This window comes from Salpingoeca rosetta (assembly GCF_000188695.1).
Source record: "Salpingoeca rosetta unplaced genomic scaffold supercont1.1, whole genome shotgun sequence".
NCBI lineage: Eukaryota > Choanoflagellata > Craspedida > Salpingoecidae > Salpingoeca > Salpingoeca rosetta.
In genome coordinates, this window is record NW_004457740.1 from 142,459 (window position 1) to 169,342 (window position 26,884).

General features: G+C 55.4%; 6 protein-coding genes across 6 annotated transcripts in view; 2 read left to right on the top strand and 4 right to left on the bottom strand.

Moving 5' to 3' along the window:
• The window catches only part of PTSG_00035 (uncharacterized protein), a gene marked incomplete at both ends in the record, with an annotated part of 3,325 nt that extends 1,042 nt beyond the window's left edge, over nucleotides 1–2,283 (bottom strand). The window contains 7 exons of the mRNA XM_004998534.1: nucleotides 360–449; nucleotides 623–658; nucleotides 850–1,016; nucleotides 1,228–1,275; nucleotides 1,464–1,527; nucleotides 1,722–1,930; nucleotides 2,163–2,283. Of these exons, the coding sequence (XP_004998591.1) occupies nucleotides 360–449; nucleotides 623–658; nucleotides 850–1,016; nucleotides 1,228–1,275; nucleotides 1,464–1,527; nucleotides 1,722–1,930; nucleotides 2,163–2,283 (735 nt within the window). The remainder of the gene's footprint in view (nucleotides 1–359; nucleotides 450–622; nucleotides 659–849; nucleotides 1,017–1,227; nucleotides 1,276–1,463; nucleotides 1,528–1,721; nucleotides 1,931–2,162) is intronic.
• Nucleotides 2,284–2,615: 332 nt separating this feature from the next.
• Nucleotides 2,616–7,547, bottom strand: PTSG_00036 (uncharacterized protein; the record flags this gene model as incomplete). Its single annotated transcript, XM_004998535.1, has 6 exons — nucleotides 2,616–2,918; nucleotides 3,232–5,639; nucleotides 5,871–5,924; nucleotides 6,217–6,241; nucleotides 6,460–6,504; nucleotides 6,912–7,547. 6 exons carry the CDS (start codon nucleotides 7,545–7,547, stop codon nucleotides 2,616–2,618), a joined length of 3,471 nt encoding a protein of 1,156 aa, XP_004998592.1.
• Nucleotides 7,548–8,024: 477 nt separating this feature from the next.
• Nucleotides 8,025–11,190, top strand: PTSG_00037 (uncharacterized protein; the record flags this gene model as incomplete). Its single annotated transcript, XM_004998536.1, has 6 exons — nucleotides 8,025–9,376; nucleotides 9,643–9,800; nucleotides 10,060–10,149; nucleotides 10,312–10,430; nucleotides 10,593–10,729; nucleotides 11,038–11,190. 6 exons carry the CDS (start codon nucleotides 8,025–8,027, stop codon nucleotides 11,090–11,092), a joined length of 1,911 nt encoding a protein of 636 aa, XP_004998593.1. The 3' UTR covers nucleotides 11,093–11,190.
• Nucleotides 11,191–11,385: 195 nt separating this feature from the next.
• On the bottom strand, nucleotides 11,386–22,162 carry PTSG_00038 (uncharacterized protein). The gene is made up of 28 exons (XM_004998537.1): nucleotides 21,739–22,162; nucleotides 21,117–21,478; nucleotides 20,505–20,736; nucleotides 20,080–20,181; nucleotides 19,612–19,827; nucleotides 19,206–19,310; nucleotides 18,834–18,911; nucleotides 18,567–18,614; nucleotides 18,180–18,346; nucleotides 17,740–17,884; nucleotides 17,354–17,501; nucleotides 17,064–17,146; nucleotides 16,829–16,902; nucleotides 16,443–16,616; nucleotides 16,134–16,245; nucleotides 15,868–15,987; nucleotides 15,416–15,615; nucleotides 14,926–15,022; nucleotides 14,503–14,646; nucleotides 14,202–14,292; nucleotides 13,814–13,944; nucleotides 13,526–13,599; nucleotides 13,395–13,488; nucleotides 13,136–13,228; nucleotides 12,749–12,912; nucleotides 12,416–12,484; nucleotides 12,049–12,127; nucleotides 11,386–11,832 (listed from the first exon to the last, which is right to left on the bottom strand). Exons 1-28 carry the CDS (start codon nucleotides 21,937–21,939, stop codon nucleotides 11,683–11,685), a joined length of 3,753 nt encoding a protein of 1,250 aa, XP_004998594.1. The 5' UTR covers nucleotides 21,940–22,162; the 3' UTR covers nucleotides 11,386–11,682.
• An 82-nt stretch (nucleotides 22,163–22,244) lies between these two features.
• Nucleotides 22,245–24,357, top strand: PTSG_00039 (proteasome subunit beta type-3). Its single transcript, XM_004998538.1, has 6 exons — nucleotides 22,245–22,409; nucleotides 22,568–22,752; nucleotides 22,965–23,072; nucleotides 23,220–23,394; nucleotides 23,656–23,750; nucleotides 23,984–24,357. Exons 1-6 carry the CDS (start codon nucleotides 22,407–22,409, stop codon nucleotides 24,030–24,032), a joined length of 615 nt encoding a protein of 204 aa, XP_004998595.1. The 5' UTR covers nucleotides 22,245–22,406; the 3' UTR covers nucleotides 24,033–24,357.
• PTSG_00040 (uncharacterized protein) overlaps nucleotides 24,320–26,884 on the bottom strand; it is a 6,890-nt gene continuing 4,325 nt past the window's right edge. The window contains exons 7-12 of the mRNA XM_004998539.1: nucleotides 26,209–26,455; nucleotides 25,796–26,011; nucleotides 25,512–25,639; nucleotides 25,212–25,292; nucleotides 24,979–25,052; nucleotides 24,320–24,709 (exon numbers count right to left, since the gene is read on the bottom strand). Coding sequence (XP_004998596.1) covers nucleotides 24,606–24,709; nucleotides 24,979–25,052; nucleotides 25,212–25,292; nucleotides 25,512–25,639; nucleotides 25,796–26,011; nucleotides 26,209–26,455 — 850 coding nt within the window. The 3' untranslated portion in view covers nucleotides 24,320–24,605. The remainder of the gene's footprint in view (nucleotides 24,710–24,978; nucleotides 25,053–25,211; nucleotides 25,293–25,511; nucleotides 25,640–25,795; nucleotides 26,012–26,208; nucleotides 26,456–26,884) is intronic.

Below are 26,884 nucleotides of genomic sequence, written 5' to 3' on the forward strand. Positions count from 1 at the left end.
CACACACACACACACACACATAGCGAGAGCGACATGTGTAGAGAGAGCACACGCGGTGTGTATTCTCCGACAGTGACAAGTGTTCCGTGGGATATTGATAATGTCTATAGATCCGCCCGCGCGTGTGTTTGTGTGAAGCAACAAAATTCCGTGTTTGTGTGTGTGTGTGTGTGTGTGTGTGTGTGTGTGTGTGTGTGTGTGTGTGTGTGTGTGTGTGTGTGTGTGTGTGTGTGTGTGTGTGAGTCGTCGTGGTTCAAAGGAAATAGGAACATCACACACGCACACGCACACACACACGCACACACACACACACATACGTGCAAGATGGGGCGATGCAAGAGAGCAGGATCAGGCCACACCTTGACAATACCGTCGTAGTCCGAGATGCACTGCTCCAGACGATCGAGCTTTGACAACGCATCGTCCACCCGCCCAAGCAGCCGCGTCACCTGTGCATACACACACATACCCGCACACACGTACAAACACACACACGCGCGCGCGTGGTAAGTGCAAGCTTGACGATGAGGTGACTCCGACCGCCTTCACTGTGTACGTATGTGTGTATGTGCAATCTCCGTGTCATGTGTGCGTGGGTGTGCGTGTTTGATTGACGGCTCACCTGCACCTCTGACGAGATCATTGCGTGAACATTGGCCTGTTGGATGTTGGAACCGCAGCAAGGAGAAGAGGATGAGGTGTAAGTGGATCCGTTGCATGGCACACACCCACACATACGCGCACACACACACACACATGCAGACATCCGCACACACGCACACGCACACACACACACACACATGCAGACATCTGCATACGCACACACACACACGCACATGAGCACCGTACCGACTCGACAGCCTGCAGTTCCTTCTGCAGGGATTCCGAGAGTGCGCGCACATCTGTTGTTGCCCAATCGTACTTCTCAAAGACAGCAGCCATCTCCTCCTGCTGCTGCTTTGACAGCGTTGCTGCTGCGCTCTCCTGATATGGGTCATCGTCGCTCTGCTGGTTCTCTGCGCGCATGTGTACACCATTGTCATGCGGTACGTGGCGAGGCAGTGCACAATAACCCTTGCATAACGTGCACGTGTCCAGTGCGTGCGTGCGTGTGTGTGTGTGTGTGTGTGTGTGTGTGTGTGTGTGTGTGTGTGTGTGTGTGTGTGTGTGTGTGTGTGTGTGTGTGTGTGTGTGGCAGGCATGGCGCCTTGCGGTCGCGTATCTCACCGTCAGGTACAGCGGAGGGCATGTGCTCATGGAGGGCCACGGTGATGCCTGGTTATCGTGGCCAGTGGCGTGATGCGCGTGGATATGTGACGCCATGTGAGACAACACATGGATTGTAGACAGTTGTCAATGTGCAAGGAGGAGGAGGAGGAGGAGGAGGAGGTGACAAGTGCATCACCCCCATGCATGTGTCGTCACTTGCACAGCTTGCACAGCTTGCAGAGGCATGCACCCACCGCCTCCAGGGATGGACTGGAAGTTGGCCAACTGCGGCAACGTCTTGTTGTACCTCCGGCACGACTGGAAGCCAAGCAAGCAAGAACCAAGGGCACCAAAGATGCGATGGAGGTGCGGCAGTGAACCGTACAAGACGCCAAAGCCAACGCAAGCCAATACATACGCTCACATTATGAACGCATACCCATGAGCACTCATATTCAAGCATAATGACAGACCTCTTCCTCGCACCCACCCTCCCTCAAGCACGCACGCACCTTGACGATTGCCTCGAGGAAGCGCTGCTTCTCAGTGACGTTGGGGGCGATCCATTCATAGCTGCGGTCAAAGGTGAGGATAAACTGGCGCGAGTCTGGGGCGACGTTGTCGATGGCCGTCAGCGCCTGCAGCGGCCACGTCTTCTTCTTTGTGTAGCTCTCGTCCGTCGTCACCCTCACACGATGCAGGAAGGACTCGTTTGTTTTCACTGTGAGGCACAATGGAGGTGGGGGGGGCACACAGGTGTTGCGTTGCAGGTCAAGACAGCGATCACGAGAGGATGAACTCGCGTGGTAACCAGCGTGGGAACGGAAGTGTCAGCGAGAGTGTGAACTCGCGTGGCGTTGACAGTGGTGGCAAACACAGTCGCGACAAGCGTTGTTCCACTCCCCCCCCCCCTCCACCCGCCTCCCTTTATAGCCACACGCAGTGCACCCCACCTGTGAGGCAGAGAAAGTTGGTCTTGGTCTTCTTCTCCTTCTTGCCTGGCCTGGACGCTGCCAGTGCTGCCACAAGCCGCTCCGCTGCCTCATCAAACACCACTCTCTGCAGCGAGAACATAACGCCTGCTTCTGCAACGTCGTTGTGTGTTCGCTGCTGTCCTTCTTGCTGTTTGCTTGCTTGTTTGTGCGATTGTGCGCAAGGAAAAAGCGCTTGTGCTTTCTTGTGCTGGCTGCTTGCTGATTCATTCTTTCCAACATCATGGGCTGTCTACAGTGACCCTCTCTGTTTCTCTGTCTTCGCCTTCCTCTCTCCTCTCTCATGCAAGCCATCGAGGTATGAACAACACCAACAACACCAACAACACCGATCGAGCAATGAACAACGCACCCACCGCCAACACACATGAAGCGATCACCCACCCACCCATCTCAATCATGTCAAGGCCAGCATCACACCCACGCGGCGTCAGAGGCGTCATCATCGCCGGGGAGGCCTGCTGCATCTCGCCTGCGCGTGACACCTGAGCCACGGCGGGCAGGGCGGATGCGCGGCAGCACCTTAATCTCCACCGTCTCCAGGTCCTCGCCATATGGGAAGGGGCTGTTGTCCCCGCGTTGCTTCAGCAGTGAGCGCATGTTTGTGGGCGTCGTATTGTGCGGGCAAGTGCTCTTCTCCGTGGTTTCCAAGTGCTCGTGCCAGCGGATGCGCGTGTAGTCAACGCCACTCTCGTCTGTGCTCTCCTTCGCGTCAACCTGAGAACAAGCAATGCGGGAGTTTGTTTGTTTGTTCGTGTTGTTCTAACAATGTGAGGAGAGCAACGAACGACATGTGCAAGGTGTTCAAACACACGCACACGCACACGCACACGCACACGCACACGCACACATGCACGCACACGCACACATGCACGCACACGCACACATGCACGCACACGCACACGCACACGCACACGCACACGCACACGCACACGCACACGCACACGCACACACGCGCACACGCGCACACGCACACGCACACGCACACGCACACGCACACGCACACGCACACGCACACGCACACACACACCTGTCTGAGAAACTCTTCTTGTGCCTGAAAGTCGTGGGGGTCTGGCAGCACAAACTTGACAACGGCGTACTTGCTGTTGCGCATTGTGTTGAGCTTTGTGACAAAGCGAATGTCGTTGTCCTTGGAGTCCAGCGCCGTGGAACGGAGCGTGCGGTGAGGATGCGGTGTTGATGTGCCAGTGGTTGGCGCAGGCGTACCGCCCTCACTCGGTGTGGTACCTGACGTAGCTGCTGGTGTGCTTGTTGGTGTTCTTTCCGTCGTCGCGTTGTTCAGGGAAGAGCCTGAAGCTGTTGACAACTTGCCGAGAAGCAACTGGCGTTGCTGCTTCCCACTGCCGTCACTGCGTGCAAGCAGTCCACCTCGCAGCAACAGCGGCTTGCGCGCCTGGTGCTGTTCTGTTCCTGCTGCTGCTGAAGCTGATGTCGCTGTTGACGCAAATGATGACAGCGTGCTTGGCGCAGCGGGACCAAGCCGCCGGGTGCTGTTGCCGCGCGAGGGGCGACGAGCGGACGGCCGCACCAGGGACCCACGGAGTGCACGTGGTCGTCGAAGCAGCGTTGGCGCCGCAGAGATGATGCAAGGTGCGGGTGTCTCAGAGGCACCGTCAACAGAGACAGGCTGCTTGCTTGTTGTGGTGGTGGTGACCGTGGTGGTGGCGGTGTCCGCGGCTGAGCCGCTGTTGGGGATGGCATCCCTGAGATTGCCGCTGCTGTGGCTCGCCTGGTTGTTGCTTGGGGCGACGTTTTCCTTGTTGCAGTCATCAGCCACAGGTTTCAGCGGGAGTGGCGACGAGGGAATAAACCGCACACTCGCAATGGGTGTGGGGGACACCGTCTCGCATGCACCATCCTTGGACATCACGCCACTGTCGTCATCGACGCTCACGCTGATGTTCACTGCCAGGTTGTCGTTGTTGTTGGTGTTGTCAGCCGTGGTGGCGGCTTCGATGGATTGACGCTGGTTGTTGCCGTGGCTTTGGCTGTTGTTGTCGCCTGTGTTCGTGTCGACGCGCTGTTGCGCCGTATCCACAGCTGGCTGCAGTGTTGCTAGCAGGTTGATTCGTCCACGCTGCAGCATTCGGTTCAGCGACAGCGTCCGCCCGTCGCTGCTTGTGCTGGTGCTGGACGGAACGCCGTCGAAGCTTTCATCAACGCTCATCGGCTGCCCAAACACACGTTTGTTGACTTGGATGTCATCAACACTACTGTGGTTGCTGTTGCTGCTGCTGTTGTTGTTGCTGTTGCTGTTGCTGTTGATATCGTCGTTGTTGGTGCTGGTGGTCGTCGGAGTGGCTGTTGGTGTTGCCGGTGTCGATGTGCATGCAAGCAATTCTGTCTCCAAGCGCTTGCGCTCTGACCGAATACGCTGCAAAAGCTGTCGCTTCGCCACCAGCATGGCATCGCCCGCGTGCTCCGCAGAGGCAGCTGTGGCCAGCGTGGACGCAGCTGAAAGAGCAGAAGCGCTGGCCACGGGGCGTGGCAGTAGCGACCCCTGAGGCAGCGTCGCTGCTGGTGCGGCCGGTGCAGCAGAGGAAGCGCTGGGCAATGTCACAGGTGTGTCCGGCATTGTTGTTGCTGTTGTTGGTGGTGGTGCTGATGGTGACGCCTTCGCTGTGGTTGTCGCAGCTGCTGGTGCTGTGTCCTCCGACACGAGTGCCGTCTCCAGACGCTCTGCCTTTCGCGCCGGCTGTGCTGCGCGCGTGTGGAGGTTGAACGTGTTTGCTCTCCTGATGAGTGCGGGGCGAGCACTGCCTTGCATTGGTTCTGTTGTTGATGTCAACCATGTGCTGTTCGACGCAATGCTGTTGTCCAGCAGGCACGCCGAAGGCGATGTTGGGTTGAGCCGTTTTCGTGCGAGTGTTGGCGTTCGCTTCGAGGCATCACCGCCAAGGGCAGCGGCAGTAGTCGTCGTCGCAACGGCAACAGCAGTTTGGGCAGTATCGGCACTCGTAGCAGCTCTTGTGGTTGCTTCGTCAGCGGTGTCACTGTCCACTTGCATGGCCACTGTCGTGCTGTGCTCATCGCATGTAGCGTCGTCCAAGTTTGTCACGCGAACGCCTGAGAAATCCCGAAGCACCGCCTTTGTGGCCCACACGGCGCACACGCGCGTGCACTTAATTGAGCTTCCATCCTGAGCGACCTCTGAGGTGGGTGCGATTGTGTCATGCTGCTGCTGTTGCTGGTGGTGCTGGCGCTGCTGCACAGCTGTGTGCTTCGTTGGCTGTGGGCGAAGGACGTGCACATCTGCTGCGGTGAACGCGTGCGCACACAGGGTTTCCTGAAGAAAGGCCACAGGCTCCTGTTTCTCCTCCTCCTCCTCCTCCTCCTCCTCCTCCTCCTCCTCGTTGTCACTGTCATTGCCGGTGCCGGGCACTTCAAACATGCGAGGCTGACAGAAGCGGCCGCTGGCTGGAGAGGAGTGATGATGCTTGCAGGCAACAAAGCTCGCCCACACATGCGGTGCGCCACCAACGCTGTGAATACGAACGCAGACATGCACCGTATGTGGGGCAACGATGAGAGGCTTGTGTGAACAGACTTGAACATGCGCGCGCACCACTGCACACACACACACACACACACACAAGTGCAGGCATCCAAGCCAAGCTTGTGTGCACGCATGTGCGAGGTTGTTCTTACCTGGATCTTGGTGGCTGCGGCTAGCCTGGCTTGTCGCACTTGCCGATACCATCTCTGAATGGCAACAACTGCACTCAACGCTTGTCTGTGTATGTGTGTGTGTGTGTGTGCAGAGACGTGTATGAGTGGATGTGTGTGTGTGAGCGTGAGTGCGTGGATACATATGTGTGCGTGTGCGTGTGCGTGTGCGTGTGCGTGTGAGCGTGAGAGTGCGAATACATTTGTGTGTGCGTTTGTCTAAGAGTTCGGGGTGGCAGTAAGGTGTCAATGACAAAGGACATGGGCATGTTTGTTTGCAGCCGTTGGCACCTGAAGGAACGGTGGCATTTGTATCGACGCCACGCACTCTGAATAATCTCCGCAGCTCGTGTCTGGTGATGTGGATTGGGAGCATTGCGAGAAGATATGACAACAGGAATTGGGGGGGGTGGATGACGATCAGCAACGAGGAGACTCAACGAGACACGAGGAGGTACAGCAGACAAGAACACCACCTTGCAAAGCATGCACACGTGAATGCATGCATGAATGCATGCGTGAATGCACAAGGCGGCCTGCCACTGCACTTTCTGTGTTGACTTCAGCTCACCTGCTGTGCTTTGAGAAGCGAGCCTGGGACTGAAGCTTTGGCGCCCTGAGAAAAGCCACCGACAAGGTCGTGTTGAGGCCGTGGATGTGGGTCGTGAGTGAGTTGGGTGTATATTCAACAGGCCATGTTCATGTCCGATGAACAAACAAACATACGAACAAACATATAAATGAGTGGATGAATGAATGCGGGTGGTCCAAATCAAGCATCAAGCATACAAACACGATACCTACCACGCACAGACACGACGCCACACACATGTACACATACATACACACGTTCACACACACGATGCCACACACACACACATAAATATGTATACATGTACACATATACACATGTACACGTACACACATATATATGTACATATGCATACGCACGCACACATACACACAATGCCACACGCACACACACACACACATGCGCACGTACATACACACACAAGGACGCACCTGGTGGTAGACTTGCAGGAGGGTGCGGCGTCTGCCGTTGAGTTTCTTCACACGCCGCTGCTCCACGGAGCTGATAACGGAACCGAAGAACACTTCTTCCTCCTCTTCCTCGCTGAGTGGGGTGCGCGGTGTTGCGAGTGGGCTGCTATTGCTATTGTTGCTGCTCTTGCGAAAAGAAGGGCTATGATGGTGGTGGTGCTTGTGGTGGTGGTTGTGGTGGTGGTTCTTGGCGTGGAACATGGGGATGCCCGCATTGCGCTGCGTAGGAGTGGCATGGCTGGCGAGTGGGGACTGACCCAGCCCCGTCGGCACAGACCGCGCACGCTGGACAAGTGGTCGATGCACAAGAGTCGGAGATCGAGGGGAAGCGGTCTTGAACGGGGACCGTTGCTTTGGGGAAGGGGTGATGGAGACCTGTTGATGTGCTGGAGTGGGTGTATGCTGCATCTGGTTGCTGCTGTCACCCAGGACGTGAGGACGCTTGTTTGGGCTCAGGCTGTGCTGTCTTGTGGAAGCCCTCAAGCCCTGAGTTGACTTTGCCTTTGGCAGCACCTGCATCGGGGTGCCGGAGCCGCTGGTGTTGTTGGAGTTGTCATCTCTGTTCCTCTCAGACAGAGGCGTGCGCACCACGTCCATCTCCGCTGTGTGCTCCTGCCTTTCGCTCGTGTGGCTGTTTTGGTTTTTTGAAACTTTGGCGGCATTTCGGCTTGTGTTGGCGACCATTTGTAACATTTCCGTCTGTCGCGTCGCAGTACTCCATTCACAACATTTCCGTCTGTCGTGTCGCAGCGACAAACAAAGCAGCGCACATCGCGCGCACACACACACACACACACACACACACACACACACACACACACACACACACACACACACACACACACACACACACACACACACACACACACACACACACACACACACACACACACACACGCACACACGCACACACGCACGCACACACGCACACACGCACACACGCACACACACACACACACACACATACACACGATCACGCAGCACTGCACACACACACACACACACACACACACACACACACCACTACACACACACACACACACACACACACATACACACGATCACGCAGCACACATGTCGTCGTCTGGCGTGCCGCCTGGGTGGCGTGTGCGGGCGTCGCGTTCGATGCCGGGCCGGTTCTACTATGTAAATGTGAAGACGGGGGAGACATCGTGGACGAGGCCAGATGACACGACCAGCGCCCTGGCAAGGAAGCAGGCGGAGGCAAAGCGGCAGGAGCGCCAGAGGCGACGGGAACAGGTCATCGTCACCCTGCAGGCGCAGGAGGATAAGGCGCTCAAGGAGCTGAAGCAGCTGCAGGAGCAGCTGGCGTCCGTTGACAGCCTGCTGCACCTGAACCCAAAGGACGAAGAGGTGCTCACGCTCAGAAAGAACCTCCACGAGCTCATGGATCTGCATCAATCGGAGCTGCTGCAAGTGAAGAAGGAGCGCTTGAAGCTGCAGTACGGCTCGTCTTCAAAGGAAGCCGCTGCCTCTGCAGGGGCCGCCGGACAATCGTCCTCTTCCACGTCCTCGTCCTCGTCCTCAGCGGCCACAGGCGCAGCCACCAAGAACGGTGACGGCCCAATTGTGGTGCGCAGCAGCTCCTCACTCATGGACAGGGCCGAGGGCGGCGCAACACTACAGGCCGGCATGCCCATCGTGCCTGAAACCCGGTGCCAGGCGCCATTCTCTACTGCCTACGGCATCTTTGCATACCACGACGCCATCATTCACGACGTGGACGACGACGGGCAGCACTGCACCGTGCTGTTTGTGACGCCGCTGTACGAGAGCATGCTGCCTTGCCGCGACTACCTCAAGGGCCGCTGCACGCGAGGGGACACGTGCGTGCACTCGCACGGGCACCGGGTCGCAGTGAGCGACCTCCGCCCCGCAGCCAAAGTGGACTTCACCTCCCTCACGCTGGGCTCCCTGTGCCTCTACCGACTGGAGCACGAGCGACTGTGGCACTATGGCACGCTGGTGGCTGTTAGTGACGAGACAAACGTGGTGGTGCGCCCCCACTTTGGCGGGCAGCTGGAGGAGGTGTCGCTGAAGCAGGTGAGGCCCGTGCCTGGTCTGGATGCAAATGCAATGGACGACGATGACGGTGACGACGATGGTGATGATGATGAGAGCGACAGCGATACGGAGAAACCGAAAGCCGGTGATGATGTGGGCGCACTTGGTGATGGTGGTGATGAAGACGGTCCTGGAAGGAGGGAGAGGGCAGGTGCGCCCGCACACCGACGAGCGAAAGGGAGACATGAAGCGGCCAGCACAAATAACAGCCGCTCGGCCGTGGCCAGTGTAGCAAAGCCGAGAGCCGTGGGAACACGAATGCCCGAGGAGGAGGGGGACTTTGCTCCGATTGTTATGGACGCCGCAGACGCTGACTTTGGCAGCTGGGAGCAATACAGCAAGTGCGTCATTGGGGGGGGGGGAGTTTGTGTTACATAACGGTTGTGTGTGTCTGTGTGTGTCTGTCTGTCTGTGTGTCTGTCTGTCTGTGTGTGTGTGTGTGCGTGTGTATGTATGTCTGCGTGTCCGTGTGTGTGTCTGTGTGTCTGCGTGTCCGTGTGTGTGTACGTGTGTGTGGCGGGCATGAGGCACTTCCCCCTTGAGTTGTTTGCGCTGTTGACACCCTGTGTGACACGGCTCAAATGTCGCATTTCATTGCTGTCATCAGAGGAATTGGGTCGAAGATCCTGGCCAAGTTTGGATACAAGCATGGACAAGGCCTTGGGAGTGATGCGCAAGGCCGCGTGAACCCTGTACCTGTTCAGGTTCTTCCTCAAGGCAAATCCCTCGATTACATCATGAACAGGCGCCTCAACATTCAAATCGGTGTGTGTTGTGTGCATTGTGTATGTCGCATGCATTGTGTCTATTGTGTCTATTGTGTTGGTGTGTTTGTTCGTGTGCATTGTGTGTATTGTATTGTGTTTGTGTGCTTGTGCGTGTGTGTGTGTGTGACTAGAACTGCATGTGTGTGACCCTGTACATGTTTGCTTAGTCATTGGTGTCGCTAGCCAATTTCCCAGCCCGTCTGCTCACGCTGTTCGTTCACGCTGCTCCTTGCATCACATCCCCCCTCCCTCGTCAGCGTCGGAGCGCCGGAAAGCGAAACCATCCGTCTTTGACTTTCTCAACACCGCCCTCAACCAGCGCCTCTCCGCACAACAACAAGAGCAAGGTGTGTGTGTTTCTGTGCGTCTGTGCGTCTGTGTGTGTGTGTGTGTGTTTGTTTGTGTTAGTCGCTTCGAACTCCTTCTTGTTGCAATTGTTCTTGTTGTTCTTCAACCACATGTAGCACTGACTAAGAAGGCTCACCGTTCATCGCCTGTTTGCACATCAGAGCGACAGCGGCTGGAAGAAAGCAAGGCGGCTGGCTCAACAACACCAGCGACACAGACTGGCGCGAAACCTGCACAGAGGAAACCACTCAATGTGCAAATCATGGACCTCTACAATGAGGTGGGCGGTGACGTGCTGTGGCTGTTGCTGTGGCTGTGGCTGTGGTTGTGGCTATCGTGATGCTTGGGTTTCTGTGCCTCTCTCACTCCCTCTCACCCATCTCGCCCCTCCCCCCAATCACACAACACGACGCCAACCCCGCCTGCTGACGACTGCGTGCAGATTGAGGCGCGGGAGCGGGTGATTGCGCGGTACCGACCGTCGTTGCAGCGGCAGCACGGCGAACTGCGCCGCAGAGCGCAGGAGACGCTCTCCGCAATGGAGGGCGAGCTCGAGGACTTGAAGCGGAAAAAGGCAAAGTGCGCTGCATGTGTGTGTATTGTGTCTCTGTGTGTGCGTATGCGTACATGTCCGTGTGTGTGTGTGTGTGTGTGTGTGTGTGTGTGTGTGTGTGTGTGTGTGTGTGCATATCCATGTCTGTGTATGTGTGTGTGTGTGTGTGTACATACACATGTGCGTGGCTGTGTGCAACCCCCCCCCTCCTTCAAGTCGTTGCTTCGTTTTCGGCGCACATATGTGCATGTCACGATAGCACAAGCACATTACAATCGCCAGCTCACTCAGCCACGCGCACCCCCACTCGCTTGAATACTCGCGTACATTGCAGGCTGGAGAAGACCACAGATTCGAAGCGCAAGCTGAAGAAGTTTGTGCGGTTCTGAAGCCGATGCGATGAAACAACATTGTAACTGATACTATTTGATCTGCCGCTGGCTAAAGTAAACGTGTTTGTACGCCCCATTACATACATGTGAAATGCTTTTGTTGTGTGTGGTGTTGCAGCAACTGACACAGAGAGAGTGAGTGAGAAAGAGAGAGAGAGAGTGTGTGTGTGTGTGTGTGTGTGTGTGAGTGAGTGAGTGAGTGAGTGAGAGAGAGAGGCGGGAGTAATGTCATGTAAACACGCACAAGTCTCTTGTGCCACCACGAAAGTGCTGTCCGAGTGTTGAAGGGGTGTGGTGAAGCTTTTCTTCATTGTCTTCATTGTGTGTCGCAAACACTGCATCACAGCACAAAAGCCAAGCTCGAGCTCAAGCAAACAAAGCGGCGCACCAAATATTCATACAGCTGCAACTGGGCAAGTCATGTCACATCACGTCACCTCGCGCCACGGCATGAAAAAGCAACTTCACCAACCAACCAACCAACCAACCACACAGCACTCAAAGCACAGAGGAGAGCAACACAAGCAAGCAATCAGACATGTGTGCAAAACGCGTTTCAAGGGTTCCATTCACTTGAGCTTTGTCGCTCAGACCTCGATGCCGCAGCCTGGCGGCGGGATGTATGCTGGATCTGCAGCCTTGTTCTTGCTCTTGAAGAGATAGCGCTCCATGGTGGCAAAGATGGCGTTGTTCAAGGCACGCCGCTTCCGTGCAAACTTGACAAACATGGGCACGCTCTGTCACAATGCATTGCATGACGTCGGGTATCGCAAAGATGAGCACGACTGAAAACGCATTGCAACATCGACTAGGACGGCACCTTGCCTGTGCGGTGTGTTGTGTTGTGTTGTGTTGTGTTGTGTTGTATTGTGTTGTGTTGTTGGGCAAGCACCAGCTTTTGTAAGCGAACATGTCACGGCAAAGTACGGCGTCGCGGGGATCGTATGTCTCACCACGCCAGACACGCTCTCGTCCTTGTGATCCAGATCAAAGGCCTTGATGATGTGATACGAGAAGTCGCTTGTCTCAAACCTGTTCACCACAACAGTAACAGGCGCGTGATGAAGGGAAAGGATGCAACTGGTGAGGGGACAGCTCGGTACTTGAGGGAACCCGCAGCAGGCATCACCCGGCATTACGCGCGCACATTTTGCACGCAAGCAAGCATGTCACGCATCATGCACAACAACAACAACAACGATAATAACCAACAAATCATGCATGCACACATGCACACATGCACACACACGCACACACGCACACGCACACACTCTCTCATATCACGTGCCACGAGCAAGCCGGGCCAACTGCTCAACTCACAATCCGCGGTGGCCAAGGAGAGCGATGATGACGGCGCCGGCCCAATACAGCCCATCGCCCATAAACTCCCTGCATGTAAGAAAGCGGATTGGGGGGTGGACGTGCAGTGGGAAGTCAGTGTGACACCACAGCACATGAACAAGTTCATAGATGGACGTGAGTGTGAGCGTGCCTGCAACGTATTACCGCTTCCAACGGCTTCATGGGCACGCAGGCATAATCCCATTCGACCTCACCAACACAAACGCACATTCACACACTTGCACACGTGCACACATGCATACATTCACACATGCACACTCGCACACGCGCGCCTACAAATGCACCACTGACGTAATCTGGTCGACACCGCGCGAAGCGGCGGAGACGAGTGATGTGTATTGCACGGCACTCCACAGGCGATAGAAGCTCGTGCACGCGTCCACATCAACGACGCCGTTGGGCGCCTTTGCACCAAACCAGAGGCTGTGATCCGTGGCATCCGACTCAAGCATCGTCTGGCAAGGGAGAGAGCGCAGAGTTGTGGGACGGCGGGGTGATTGGGTGTGTTGTTGGAGATGGTGATGAAGATGCAGTGATGAGTACTGAGCCGACACCTTCGAGTTTACATCTGCGTTAGCACCAAACGTACACAAAGGAGAACCACCAACAACCACACACACACACTCACACGAACACGAACATATACAGCAACACACACACACACACTCCACCATCAACCTTGAAAGTCATGGTGACGCTCTTGAAGATGCTGAGGCCCTTGTAGAGGCGCTCCTTAGTAAGCACGTCAGCCTGCTTTGCCATTGCCGCGTCCTGGCACGAGATGTAGGGCCGCATCCGTGGTGTGGTGTGGTGTGGTGTGGTGTGGTGTGGTGTGGTGTGGTGTGGTGTGGTGTGGTGTGGTGTGGTGTGGTGTGGTGTGGTGTGGTTTGGTGTGGTGTGGTGTGGTGTGGAGAGCCACAGTGAACCACGATGAGACACAATGAGCCATACGAGTGGTGATGAGGGGAATACGCTGCAAGACAGGGCGTAGGCGTTGCAGAACACCGTTCCTTCTCTTCAGGCACCACCCGCTTGCAGTCACCACAGCAGCTGCCCCTTTCATCGAACCCACCTTTGACGAGGCACGGCACGTCGCCTTGGAATGGCATTGCCAGCACCGTCTCTTCAACCTCAAGCACAGACTGCATGTTTTGGAAAGAGTGTGTTCAATGTCAATGGCAAGCAACACAGCAGGCGTAGGGAGGTGGCTGACAACTTGCACTTCACACACACACGCGCGCGCGCGCACGCACAGACAACTCAAGATGCAAAAGATCACGTGCACGCACCCTTCCCACTACTCATTTACACTTTCAACGCACGCACGCACGCGCGCACAAACTGCAGTTGGCTCACCAGGACTTGTTCGATGAGCACGAAGATGATGAAGCTGTTGCCAACCTCCCTGAACGAATGAAACACCTCCGTCTGCAAGTCCGGGTACGCCATGATGTCCTTGAGCTGCAGCTGGTAGAAGCCCATTGCGCCTGCAATCACACACAAACATATGCACAGGCAAGCAAGCAGACGTGCGCAAACGCATGCACATAGATGAATGGCAGCACAATATTCACGCGTGGCATGGGATGAGCAAGCAGCGAAACACGTGTGTGAGAGACCACGGCGCACGAACAACACGTCAAGGGCACACACACATACACACACGCACACACACTTGTGGTTACAGGCTGGTGCGACAAGCACAGCAATGACGAGGACGAAGACAAAGGGGTGGCAGACGTACCAACGGAACCATAGTCGATGAGTGGGAGGCGGCACGACTTGGGCATGCCATCAAGCAGGTTCGCCACATAAGGGGTAAGCACGTCCGTAATCTGAGCGAGGGTGTTGTCGCAGGTGGAGTAGTTTTCAGGTGTCAGGTGAGGGAGGGGTGGCGAGGAGCTTGTGTGAGCGAACACATGTGCACGTGACCGACATGCCAACAAACCACATGATTCCTACTCAATGCATGACACACACGCGCGCGCGCGCACAATGCAAATACATGCACTTGCGAGCGCAGTGCAGACAGGACGTGTGCGCACGTTGGCCTGGACAATCTTGAGCATTTCCTCGATGCAGAGGGCGACGCCGCGGTACTCGAGGAGCCGCACAGCACTGGACAGGTGTTCCACGCCAAAGAAGGACGTAAATTTCGCCGTCACCGCAGCATACGCCGTGTTGAGCAGCTGCACGCGCCATCAGCACATGAATGAGTTGGAAGCAGTGGGAGGGTTGTTGTGAGGAGGTGCAAGCGAAAACGAATGTGCTCAAGCACTCGAGCGCTCAGCCAAACACTCGGCGTTTCAAGCGCGTGCAAGTGAACGTGTTGTGCATGCATGTGTGTGCTTGAGTGCATATGAACTGCATTTGTAAGAACATGTGTATGTACGCGTGCATCAATGTGAATGTGTGAGCATCTGGCTGTGTGCTGGACAGCAGCAGAAACACCGTCATCACCACCGCACCTTTGAGCCAAATCGCATCTCGGGGGCAGCACGCGGGGCGCTCTCGCGCTGCGGCTCGCCCTCCCCAAACACGGGCGCCCGCTCCGGTCGGATGAACCTGCACATGGACAGCGTGAGTTAGAGAGTGAGTACATGGTTGCATGAGTGCGTGCAGTCGAGTGCGTACACGAGTGTGTGCATGAGTACATGAGGGCGTGCGGGAGATTGTGTGGATGTGCGTGCGGCACGAGCAGGGCACAGGGGCAGCAGTTGGTAAGTTGGACGTGAGACATATGCCCTTTGACAAACTGGCAGTGTTCTCAACACTCCAAACCCAAGCAGCGAACCTGCTTCCGTCACTCGACCATCCATCTAATCACCCACACCCACACCCACACCCACACCCACACCCACACCCACACACCCACACCCACACCCACACACCCACACACCCACACACACACTGGTGCACACACACTCGTGCTGTCACCGCCATGTGCGCAGACCACACCTTCGATCGGCGGTGTTGTAGCAGTGGTTAGGGATGACGTCCGTGCACAGCTCTGCAAACACCTGCAGCGTGATGCGGCCGTATGCCGAGGTGACCGAGTTGTTGGCCTCGTTCAACAGCTCCTCGTACGGGTCCAGCTGCAGGTGCTGAGTCAGCATCTCGTGCATTGCCCGCGACACTTTCAGCGACAGCTCAAGCTCCTGTCATTACGTGCAGCGGGTAAAATGGGGTAGTGCGGGGAGCGTAGGGGACGTGAGGTCGGTGGTATGGTTGGTTTGGGTGTGCATGTGCACGTGCGTGTTTGTGTGTGAGTAAGATTCAAGAATAGACGAGGGTGTGAGTGCTTGTGTGTGAGTGCAAAATGCGTCAATCGGCACGTGGTTAAACAACGGATGAGCTTGAGAAGCTGCAGACAGGTGCGCAGTCTCCAGAACATAGTTGCCGCTGCTTACAATGATGCCTGTGAGATCCATGCTCTCGAAGCGGCCGATAGCAATGTCGATGGCCTGCTTCAGCTTGGCGTTGAGGCGCTGCGACAACAGCCGGTGGATGTTCACGGACCGTCCAAGCAGCTGCACGATACACAACGTCAAAGGCAAAGAGTTGTGTGAGTGATGGCACGCGGCACATGTGATCGACATGCACGTCGTTTGTAGTGCTAACCAACAACTTTGCATGCGGTCTTCGCTCAGCATCGGGAAGAATGAGGGCAGTGCACCTGGAAGTGACGCTGGCGCATGAGGGAGGGATAGTGCGCGTCGTTGTTGTACTGGTTGATGTTGATGGATTTGAGGGCCGGATCACCCTTGAACTCCTCATCAAGCACTTGGCTGTGGTTGTTGTGAGGTGATGGTGGTGGTGGTGGTGGTAGTAGTGGTGGTGGCGAGTTGGTGAAAGGAACAAAATGGAGGAGGACAACACAAGAGCAGAAAGTGGCCGCTGCACACACACACACACACAACACAACACACACAACAAACATGCACACACAACTCACTGCGTACAAACACCACGCATGTGTGCGCACCTTGCAGCCTTGCAACGGTAGTGGCGGAAGATGTTTTCCGAGAGCTTGTAGACAAACTGATCAAAGCACAGGTCAACCTCGGCCTCAATCTCGTTGTAGAGATACTGCTTCTGGAACGCCCGCAGCGCAAACCCGCCAGCGTCGTTGTACAGATCCATGGGATACAGCGCGTACCTAACACATTACATAGGGGCCAACGGTGGTGGTGGCATGAGACGTCTGGTTTTCAGAAATGTTGATAGCGGTGGAGATTGTGACCATCAGCGACAATGCCGCGTGTTTGTCCTACACAATGGCACAGGGCAGTGCAATCCACACCCCCCCCCCACACACACACATCCCAGCAAACACACACAGAGCACAGAGGAGCTTCACTCGGCACGAACTCAATCATGCCGGGGTCTTGGGAGGTGAGAACATGGTCCACCAGGATCCAAGGCAGTGACATGTCAATCGGGAACTACACAGCACACGCACACACACGCACAACCGCGTACAGGTTCTTGTGAGGAAGGTGGTGTAATCAGGGCAGAGCATGACATGTCAGTGCGTCACTCTCTAGTGCCCTGCAGTGGTGCCCATTCGGCTTGCATGCAAGCATGCCCTTCCCCCAGATCCCACCTGGATATGTTTGCCGTTGCTGAGCTCAAGGTAAAACTCGCGGAACCAGAGCTGCGACAAATCAGCTGCCTCTTGCAGTGACGCTGGGCACACAAAGCACACACATATCGTAAGGTAAGCGCAAGGTGATGGCGGTGAGTTTTCGTAAAGAGGAGACCTGACATGGACAGTTACAGCTGCTGCTGCGTAGACAATATTGGTTCATGCGCAAGTGCAAAGAGATGCACACCACGACGACGACGACGACAGTTGTGAGTCATGCACCACAGTCTCATTTGTTGTTATCGTACATTTGAAGTTGAGGAGGTGGAAATAGTGCTTTGTGGAGTTGTAGAAGGTGAGCATGGGCCCGTGGAACTTGGAGTCAAGATCGTGTTTCAGACTCTTCTTCTTGTCGTCAGCGCACAGGCTCTCAAGCATCGTTCGCATCATAAACAGCTGGTCGGATCAAGCAGAGGCGCACATGCACAACACGCTCAAGGTGAGGGCCTGTTTGTGTCTCATTGAATGTATAACACGTCCGTGCATGCAAGCTTGCATACACACACTCACACTTGCAACGTACATTCACACACGCGCATATTGCACACAACGCATGGAATGCAAACAACACACACACACACACTATCATACCCCATCCATCTTTCACTCAGCCCGCACTGCTATTGCGCTGCACCTGCGTTGATCCTGGCCCGCAGTGCCTGTTGCCAATCTCTGGGGGCTGGTACGCCGTGTCCTTGATGCCGCGCATGTACGGGTCGTCTTCGGGCTCAAAGCCAGCAGCCCAGTCTGCACACGTGTTGCGCAGGCCCATCAGCACGCTGACGGGGCGGTTTGGGCACAGGCGGTGGCAGCAGTGATAGTGTTAGTGGTGGAATGTAGAGTAACAGCTCGCAAGCGGCAACAGCTGACACGACACACAGCGCAAACCAAACCACACGCGCTTGTGCCCACCAGTGATTGGGCAGGCATACTCCATGACACAACACATTGCGTCTACACACGCAAGCACACACGCACGCACGCACACACACACGCACGCTCACACGCGCACGCACACACGCACGCACACATGTGCCTGCACCATAACCATCTCCCTTTCACTGGTCAACTCACGTGCGGGCCTTTGCCTTCTTCTTCTTGATGCAGTGGCGAACCATATCGCGAACGTTGTGCTGGATAAACGACTGCGTCTCCTTGTAAATCTCCACGCGGATGCCGAGGTTGAGCATGCTCTCCATCTTCCACAGGATCCGCAACACGTCCTTGATCATCGTCACAATCTAATGCGACGGTCGGCGGGTGAGCAGGAGCAAACGTGGCGAGGAAGTGGAGGTATGTGAGTGGGGAATGTGTGGGTCGCACGCAGGCGCGCGTGCGTGTGATATGGCGGTGGTGCGCACGCGGACATTTTGACCATACAACCCACAAACGCTATCAGGCGAGTTGGCACAAACTGAAGCAAACAGCAGAACAGCACCAACACGGCTCGCGCACGCGGACCTGAACAACGGCGGCCTTCTCCTCGGCAGAGTAGTTGTAGCGCACGGCCTGCACGCAAGAAATGTGGAATCAGCACGTCAGCACATCATTGATGCTGTGTGGTAGTGGTAGTTGACACACACATGTAGTCCCGAGGGTATTCAAGTACTTGCAAACAGGCAGGCACGCAGGAAACAAACACACGCACGTGTGCATACACACGCGCGCGCGAAAGCAAAAGCACGCACACGCGCACACACAGGCACACACACGCACACACTGACGTACGCGCTCGTAATCCTCGGCATCGGCGGGGCAGTTGCGGTTGAGATACTTGTCTGTTGGATTGGCCAGCTTCCAGCCGTGCTGTTGTGGCACCATCGCACACATGGACAAGGGAGGTATTGACACGACTTGAGTATGATGTGGAGTGGCAAAACGATCGCCTGTGTCAAGCAACGATGCAGACCAAGTTGTGCACAGCGTGCAGTGTATTTGTACCCCCACGCACACACACCAACGCACTGACACGCACAGATTGCAACGCACTCACACGCACAGATTGCAACACACACACACAATGCACAAGCAACACACACGCAACACACACGCAACACACACGCGCACACACACCACACAAGCAACACAACACACACGCACCAGTTCGCGAATGGCGGTGGTCCATCTTGAGACTGTCTTGAGGCCGCGGAGAGCAACGTCGCTCGCGCGCTCCGTTGTGGCAACAGCGAGCCGCCCAGCAACATCCTGGCACATTGGGGAGAAGGGAACGACAGGCGGTGGAGACGGTGAGAAGAACGGCTCGCGGTGCCATTCACGAAGAAAGACGGAGGTGGGTGCAGGAAGACCGACAAACAATACGACAACATGTATATGGATACACACGTGATCACCAACGCACACGTTGTGACGCGTGCACACCCAGAACACGCGCACAGATATACACACAAATCACACACAACACACACAACACACACGGCACACACTACACACACACAACACACACGACACACACTCCACACACACGTGCACGCGCATCCAGGCTGACCTTTGTGCTGAGGAGGGCAAGCAAGCTGACGAGCTCGTCGCGCTCGGCCTCAAAGGCGGGCAGCTGCGCGGTGATGTTGTGGTACGTGTCAATGTGCTCCGAGCTGAGGGCCTCGTTGGCCTGGGGCCACTTGGCACGGTCGTAGTGTGGGCCCATCTGCACGAACGACAGCAGCTGCATGTGCATGTCGCCATACAGCGGGACAACTGGCGTCTCCTGTTGCCGGCGCAGATAGACAAGGCAAGATGGTTGGCAAGCAACAGCGTATCATTTGCGTCGAGAAAGAGTGGCGACAAGAATGATGAGAAGAGTGGCAGCAAGGGCAAGCGAGCATGAACCGAAGCAGATGCGAGAAAGGGGGGATGAGCCCATCAGGAGATGCCAGGAGTTGGAGATAGGCCGTCATGGCATGCAGGTATGAATGGCCGCATGCATCTCCACGTGCGTCACAGGTACAAGTTCTCGCACCTTGAAGAGCGCGTCGTACTTGTGGTGGTTGTACTTTTTCACTTTGTAGATGCCAATCTTCTCCTCAGGGTCGTCCATGATGTACACAATGAACGAAATGGCCTGCACGAGCACACATGCGTGAGGTCAATGAGGTCAACAGGAGAGCAGGACAGGGTGTATGTATGAGTGGGTATTGCAGGTGATGCGTGTCACGATAGTACGGTGAGGGAGGTGTGTGCGTGTGTGTGTTTCAACGAAAGAGAGAGTGCGTGTGTGTTAGACAGCCGAGCGGGAAAATGTAGTGAGGAAAGGACAGTGTATGTATGCGTGTGTGTCTGTGTGCACGTGAAGCAAGTGAGTTCATAGAGCTCTGTTGACTCCTGTGAAATCTCGTATTTCTGCGAATGAGTGTGCACCGCAGCGCAGCGCAACGAGTGCCTGACCTTGAGCAGGGTGTGCTTCTCGTCGGGGAGAACGTAGCCGTCTGTTTCCAGCAGGCGGATGCACGTGTCTGCCAGCTCGTGCATGACGTCGAGGTAGTGCGGGATCTTGCGCACCTCCGTCACCACATCGTTGCACAGGCAGTTCTCTGTGCCGAGGAAGAACACGAGCTTGCGCTCAATGTCGGCGTCCTCCGGGTTGGTGGGCTGGCCCGCATTCAGGATGCCAAACGCACTGCGCGTGGAGCAAAGCAGGGGCACGAGTGAGCACGGTGGCGATTGTGTGTGTGTGGGCGGGATGGGATGCTCGGAAAACGGCAACACTGCTGCATTGTACAACGCTGCCGTGTTGTGCGAGGCAGACACCACATATCCGCGGCCACCTCACGTCTGGTATTGTCGTGTACATACATGCACCAAGCAGAACAACAAAGCAAGCACACACAAACACTCGCACCAAACACAACAAGCAAACACGCACACGCACACTCGCACCAAACACACCAAGCAAACACGCACACGCACACTCGCACCAAACACACCAAGCAAACACGCACGAACAACCCACTTCACAGACGCCACAGACGCCACAGCACGGAGCACAGCTGCTCTTACCGCCTGTAGAGGGAGCAGTCGTTTCTGACGCTGGACTTTGCGTTCTTGAGAGCGTTGAGGGTGGCGAAGAGATCAATCATCTTGATGAGGGTGATCTTTGTGGTCTCTGACACAAACGACTTGAGCTTCTCTGGGTTGGAGAGCTTCTTCACCTCCTCGCAGAAGCGCTGCACGGCCGAGCCCTGGAACAGGTAAAACTGCTTGAGCTTGTCAATGTGTGGCTTGAGCACGTCGACGGTGATGCGGTAGATCTCCGTGCGGTTCTCCTGGTCGTCGCTGCTTGCCTGCGGCACACCTCGGGAGATGTATCTCCACGTGTACAACATGCCCGCATACTGTCGGCCTTGCTCCAGCATGTCGTTCTGGTGATCGGAGAATACGGTGGTGAGCGCAAGCGGTTGGAAGTAGGCGGAGGGAAGAGGGCAGGACAGCGGCAGAGCAGGTCTTGGCACAGGAAGTATGTAGGCAGTTATCACGCACAAACACACAAACACACACACACAAACTTTCAAAAACGTGCACACGCACACTCACTCTCTCACACCCTGCTCTCATTCTCTCTCTCTCTCTCTCTCTCTCTCTCTCTCTCTCTCTCTCTCTCTCTCTCTCAGGTGCTGCTCACCAAGGTGCCGAGGTTTTGCGCTTCTTCGACGTAGTGGGCAATGCCTGAGACGAAGCCCTCACGGTCCTGGAAGTTGGTGTCGAAGGATGCTTCGTAGTTGACGGTGGACGACGACGCTTCGATGCAAGGCTGATCATCTGGAAGCTGATGAGCGCGCAGCATCTGCACCGTCTGCACCGCAGACGCAACGTTGGCATCCATCTCTGCTCTCTACTTTCTGCTCTCTGCTCTCTGCTCTCTGCTCTCGCTGTTGTCCTGTCAGGCCTGGCTTGTGGGTTGTTTGGCGTGTTTTGAACTCAGAGGGTCACACGTTGCTCAACCAGCTTTGGAGTGTGTGCTGACAGGGTACTCTCTTGCGCTGAATGGACACACACTCAACACCAGGCGAGCAAACAAACAACAACTTGGCTTCTACAGCACCGCGAATATCTTTGCGGGATATTCCTGCTTCGTTGGCTTGTACAGCTTGGGGTTTCAGGTAGAAGGCAAATTTTCCTTTCTCCCACCCCATACAAGTCAATTTTGCCTTTGCTCGATTTTGGTCGACTTCGCTTGTCTTGCTTGCTTGGCGGTTGCTGCACTTTGCTGACCTGCCTGTGGTGGTGTGTTTGTATCTTGTCGTCCATCCAATCCATCCAATCCAATCCAATCCAAGCAAACCTTCAACCATGGTGCGTGAGTGCTCTGTGTGTGTGTGTGTGTGTGTGTGTGTGTGTGTGTGTATGTGTGTGTGTGTGCGCGCGCGTCGTTGATAACAGCCACAAGCAGCTTCATCACTCATATCCAACACACTAACACCACACGACAACAACTCGCAATGGCGTGACAGTCGATTATGGAGTACAACGGCAGTGCCGTTGTGGCAATGACTGGCAAGGAATGCGTGGCCATCGCTGCGGATCGCCGGCTCGGCGCCCAGGCACAGACCGTGTCCACAGACTTTCAAAAGGTGTTCCAGATGGGACCCAAGCTGTTCGTGGGTCTTCCCGGCCTCGGCACGGACGCCATCACTGTGTACGTCACGTCGACCCAACTTGATGTTTGTTTGTTTGTATGTTTGTATGTGTGTGTGTTTGGTTGTTTGGTTGTTTGGTTGTTTGTGTTTGTCTGTGTTTGTGTCTGTGTGTGAACCGCAATAGGGCTTGTCGATGGTTCCTTTGTTTTCGCTGTTGTTTGCTGGTGTTGCGCTGAAGCGGACTCATGTGTTGGCATGTCGGTGCGCGCAGGTCCCAGCGCCTCAAGTTCCGGTTGAACATGTACACGCTTCGCGAAGAGCGGGACATTGAGCCAAAGACCATGATCAACCTCGTCTCCTCCTTCCTCTACGAGCGCAGGTCCGCCAGTGTGTGTGTGTGTGTGCATGGAAGATGTAGAAGCATAAGTTTTGCCTGTTGCATCGACAGTGCTTGTTTTGGTGCTAATGTGTGGCGCATTGCGGTGCATGTTGGTTGGCCGCTCGCACACTTGTGTTGTGTTTGCAGGTTTGGCCCGTACTTTGTTGAGCCCGTTGTGGCGGGCCTCGATTCCAAGAACCAGCCGTACGTCGCAAGCACAGACCTCATTGGCTGCCCGATGGAGACGTCCGATTTCGTTGTTGGCGGCACAAGCTCAGAGCAGTTGTACGGCATGTGCGAATCCCTCTACAAGCCAGACATGGTGCGTCATTTCGCGTGTGCTCTGTGTGTCCGTTTGTTTGTGTGTGTGTGTGTGTGTGTGTGTGTGCGTGTGTGTGTGTGTGTGCGTGTGCGTGTGCGTGTGTTTGTTTGCGTGCGTGTACGGCGCGTGTCCTTCAGCAGCTAGTCGTTGCATGAACGTGCAGCGGTTTTCCAGCCGCAGCATCCTTGCAGTTGTGCTTGCATCCCTCAATGCACTTACTCACGCCGGCATGCTTTGTTGCGCGTCACTCCATAATGTCAGGCGCCGGATGACCTGTTTGAGACCATCTCGCAGGCGCTGATGAACGCCGTGGACCGCGACTGCCTTGCCGGCTGGGGCGCCATTGTCCACATCATGTGCGTACACACACGTGTTGTTGTGTGTCGTGTTTTTGTGTGCGTGCGTATGTGGTGTGTGTGTTTTGTGTGCGTGCGTATGTGTTGTGTGTGTGCCGTGTGTGTGCCGTGTGTGTCTGTGTGTCTGTACACTTTGAGCTGTTGCGCTTTTCGTTTTTTTTTTTTTCGTTGCGCTCATCCTCATCCTCCTGCTTGTGCTGCTGCTGCTGCTTCTCCTCTTGTGTTCCTCGCAGTGAGAAGGACAAGATCACAACCAGAGAACTGAAGGCGCGCATGGACTGAGCAGCCACCCGCTGTACCCGCGCTGCGTGTGTGTACCTGTGCTGTTTGTGCTTGTGGCGTTTGTGCTCGTGGTTCGCTGGTGGTGGTGATGATGAAGTTACTTCTGGTGATTGTGCAGAATGTTGCCGCTGTTTTGGTGCGTGCGTGTGTTTGTTGTGGATGGCGTGATCAATGGTGATGGTGCGGCGGTGGTTCCTGCTGTAAACGCACGAACGAGAACAAGATCGGCAGTGAAGACCAATGCAATGCACCTTGCTTGCTTGCTTGCATGCTGCGCTTGGCTCTGTTTGCATGAGCGGGAAGTTTTACTGTGGTGAATGAGAGCAAACTTTCTGTTTGGGGACAGAGATGGAAGCAAACGCAGAGAACGGGTCATGATAACGCGAAGAAAAAGCTAGCGGTCATTGGTGTGCGCACGCAAACAACGATTCGTGCTTGGTTGCTTGTTTGTGTTGTTTGTTTGGTTGCTTGTTTGTGTTGTTTGGTTGTTGTTTGTGTGGTTGGTTGGTTGGTTGGACAGCAGTCAGAGTTGGTCAATTGTGTCTGGTGTGGTCTGTTGTTGCCGTCATCATGTCAGAGGGCGCTCTCCCCGATGTTGGTGTTGTCTGGCAGCTGCACCTCCATCGTCTCCAGCGTTTGCAGAATCTCCGTCATGCGGGCGTCCTTGCCGGTTGCATCTGCACGTGTGTTGGCAGCGATTGTGAAGGAGGGGAAGCACATGTGAATGCCATGAGTCGTGGCAACGAATGGAGCGAGCAGCTCAATACATTCATGCATGCATGCAATGACGCATTTCACTTTGCATGTTTGCGCAAGTGCGAGTGCTTATGCACATGCATTTGTGTGTGTGTGTGTGTGTGTATGTGTGTGTGCGTGTGTGTGTGTGTGTGTTTGACATGAATGCGCACTCGCTGCTGCGTGTGTGCGCGCGCGAGTGTGTGCATACTTGGGCCCATGCATTCCAGTGTGCGGTTGACAAACTTGCACGCAAACATCAGCCAAAGGATCAAATCCTTGGACCTGCGTCGTGGTGTGGTGATTAGTAATGGCATTTGCGTGTTAGAGACTGGCTGGGAGTGCCCACACGTAAAATTATGGTGCTGGAACGTGCAGCTTCAACCTCAACTGCCAAACTCATTCACACACACGCGCACACTAGAGCTGCAGCAGGTGACTCACTCGCTGTGCTTTGCGTTGTTCTTCTTGTTGTCCTGAGTGTGCTCGCCCTTGCTCGCTTGCATAATGTGCTGCATCAGTGTCCTGCAAGGCAGCAATTGTTGTTCACACAAGTCATGGCAGTATGAGCGTCAACACCGGCCGTGAGGGAGTTTAACTTGACATCCCACAATGCATTTCAATGCACACACACACACACACACACACACACACACACACACACACACACACACACACACACACACACCCTCAACACATGCAACGCTACAAAACCACGCAGCAAAGGAAACAGCCCTCACGCACCTGCTGCACTGGAACAAGAGGTCGGCCGCGTCGGGGCGTGTGGCAACAACTTCAATCAGTTTTGCGTTCTTGGCGTGCTGGTAGCTCATGCCAGCCGTGTTGGAATGTGGCACTCTTTGACACACATCCTGCATTCGTGTACATGCCATGATGTGAGAGGATAAACTACGTTGCACAGCAGAGAGAGGCCTGTGTTCCTCTGCTTGCTTATCAACACATATACACACACAGCTCACACATTGCACATACACACAATCACGTTGCATGTCCACGCGCATACGTACCCGCAGCTCTTGCATGGCCTTGATAATGTCCTCAAAGTGCTGTGTGACGAGGGCGCGCGGCTGCTCGTGGAAGGTGTGCTGGTACATGTCCAGGGAAAGTCGCAGTGTGTGCACGAACATGGACATGGCGTGCGCAAGAATGCGTTCGTTGTTTGCAATACCGAGTGCTAGGCAGTCGTTGCACATGCGCAACGCATCGGCAAGCAGCTGCTTGATCTGCAAAGGCAACAGCAAACCATGTGCACGCGTGTGATGGTGAGTGTTGATGGTGCGAGTGGAGTCAGGTAACTTACACACACACACACCCACACACACGCACACACACACACACACACACACACACACACACGACATCTACAACGTGTACAACGCGTACAACGCGTACGTTTTCCACAACACACAACAAACAAGACCTGGCGTGCACGAGCAAAGCGATAGCCGGCGCGCTGCATGCTTTCGTAGTCCTTGATTATGCGCATGCCAAACTCCACCGTGATTGTCTGCAGATGCGCGAGTGCGTCTGACAGCAGCTGCGTGTCGACGGAGAGGCCCGCCTCCGCCCACGAGCGCGCTTTCTCGCACAGCACGCTGCCCCACATGCGCCGCTTCTTATGGAACACGCCCGCCAACGCCGTCAAATCCGCCTCAAACTGCTCCAACCTGCACACGGTGTCATTGCAGCGAAAAGGACACAAGGAATCAGAGACGAACAGCTTTGGTGCTGCAGGATGAAAGGCGTCGGCTGTTGGTGACGAGCAATCATTGCACACGCATACATGTACGCACATGCACACGTACACGTGGATGCGCACCCGCGAGTGCATACCCGCAAACATGCACACACACACACACACACACACACACACACACACACACATATAGTCCTGCACTCTCATCTCTGCACAAGCACACGTGGATGTCCCTTTCGCAAGGGAAGTTCGAAGTGTTGAATCATGTCTTTTGACGACGGGAACGGGCATTACAAAAAGGTGTCAGACGCTTCTCTGCTCCGGACCACACGGGCGCTTTTTCCTTCCTCTTCCTTTGTTCCCGCCTGGAAAACCACTGTGAGCAGCCTTAGAGGTGATC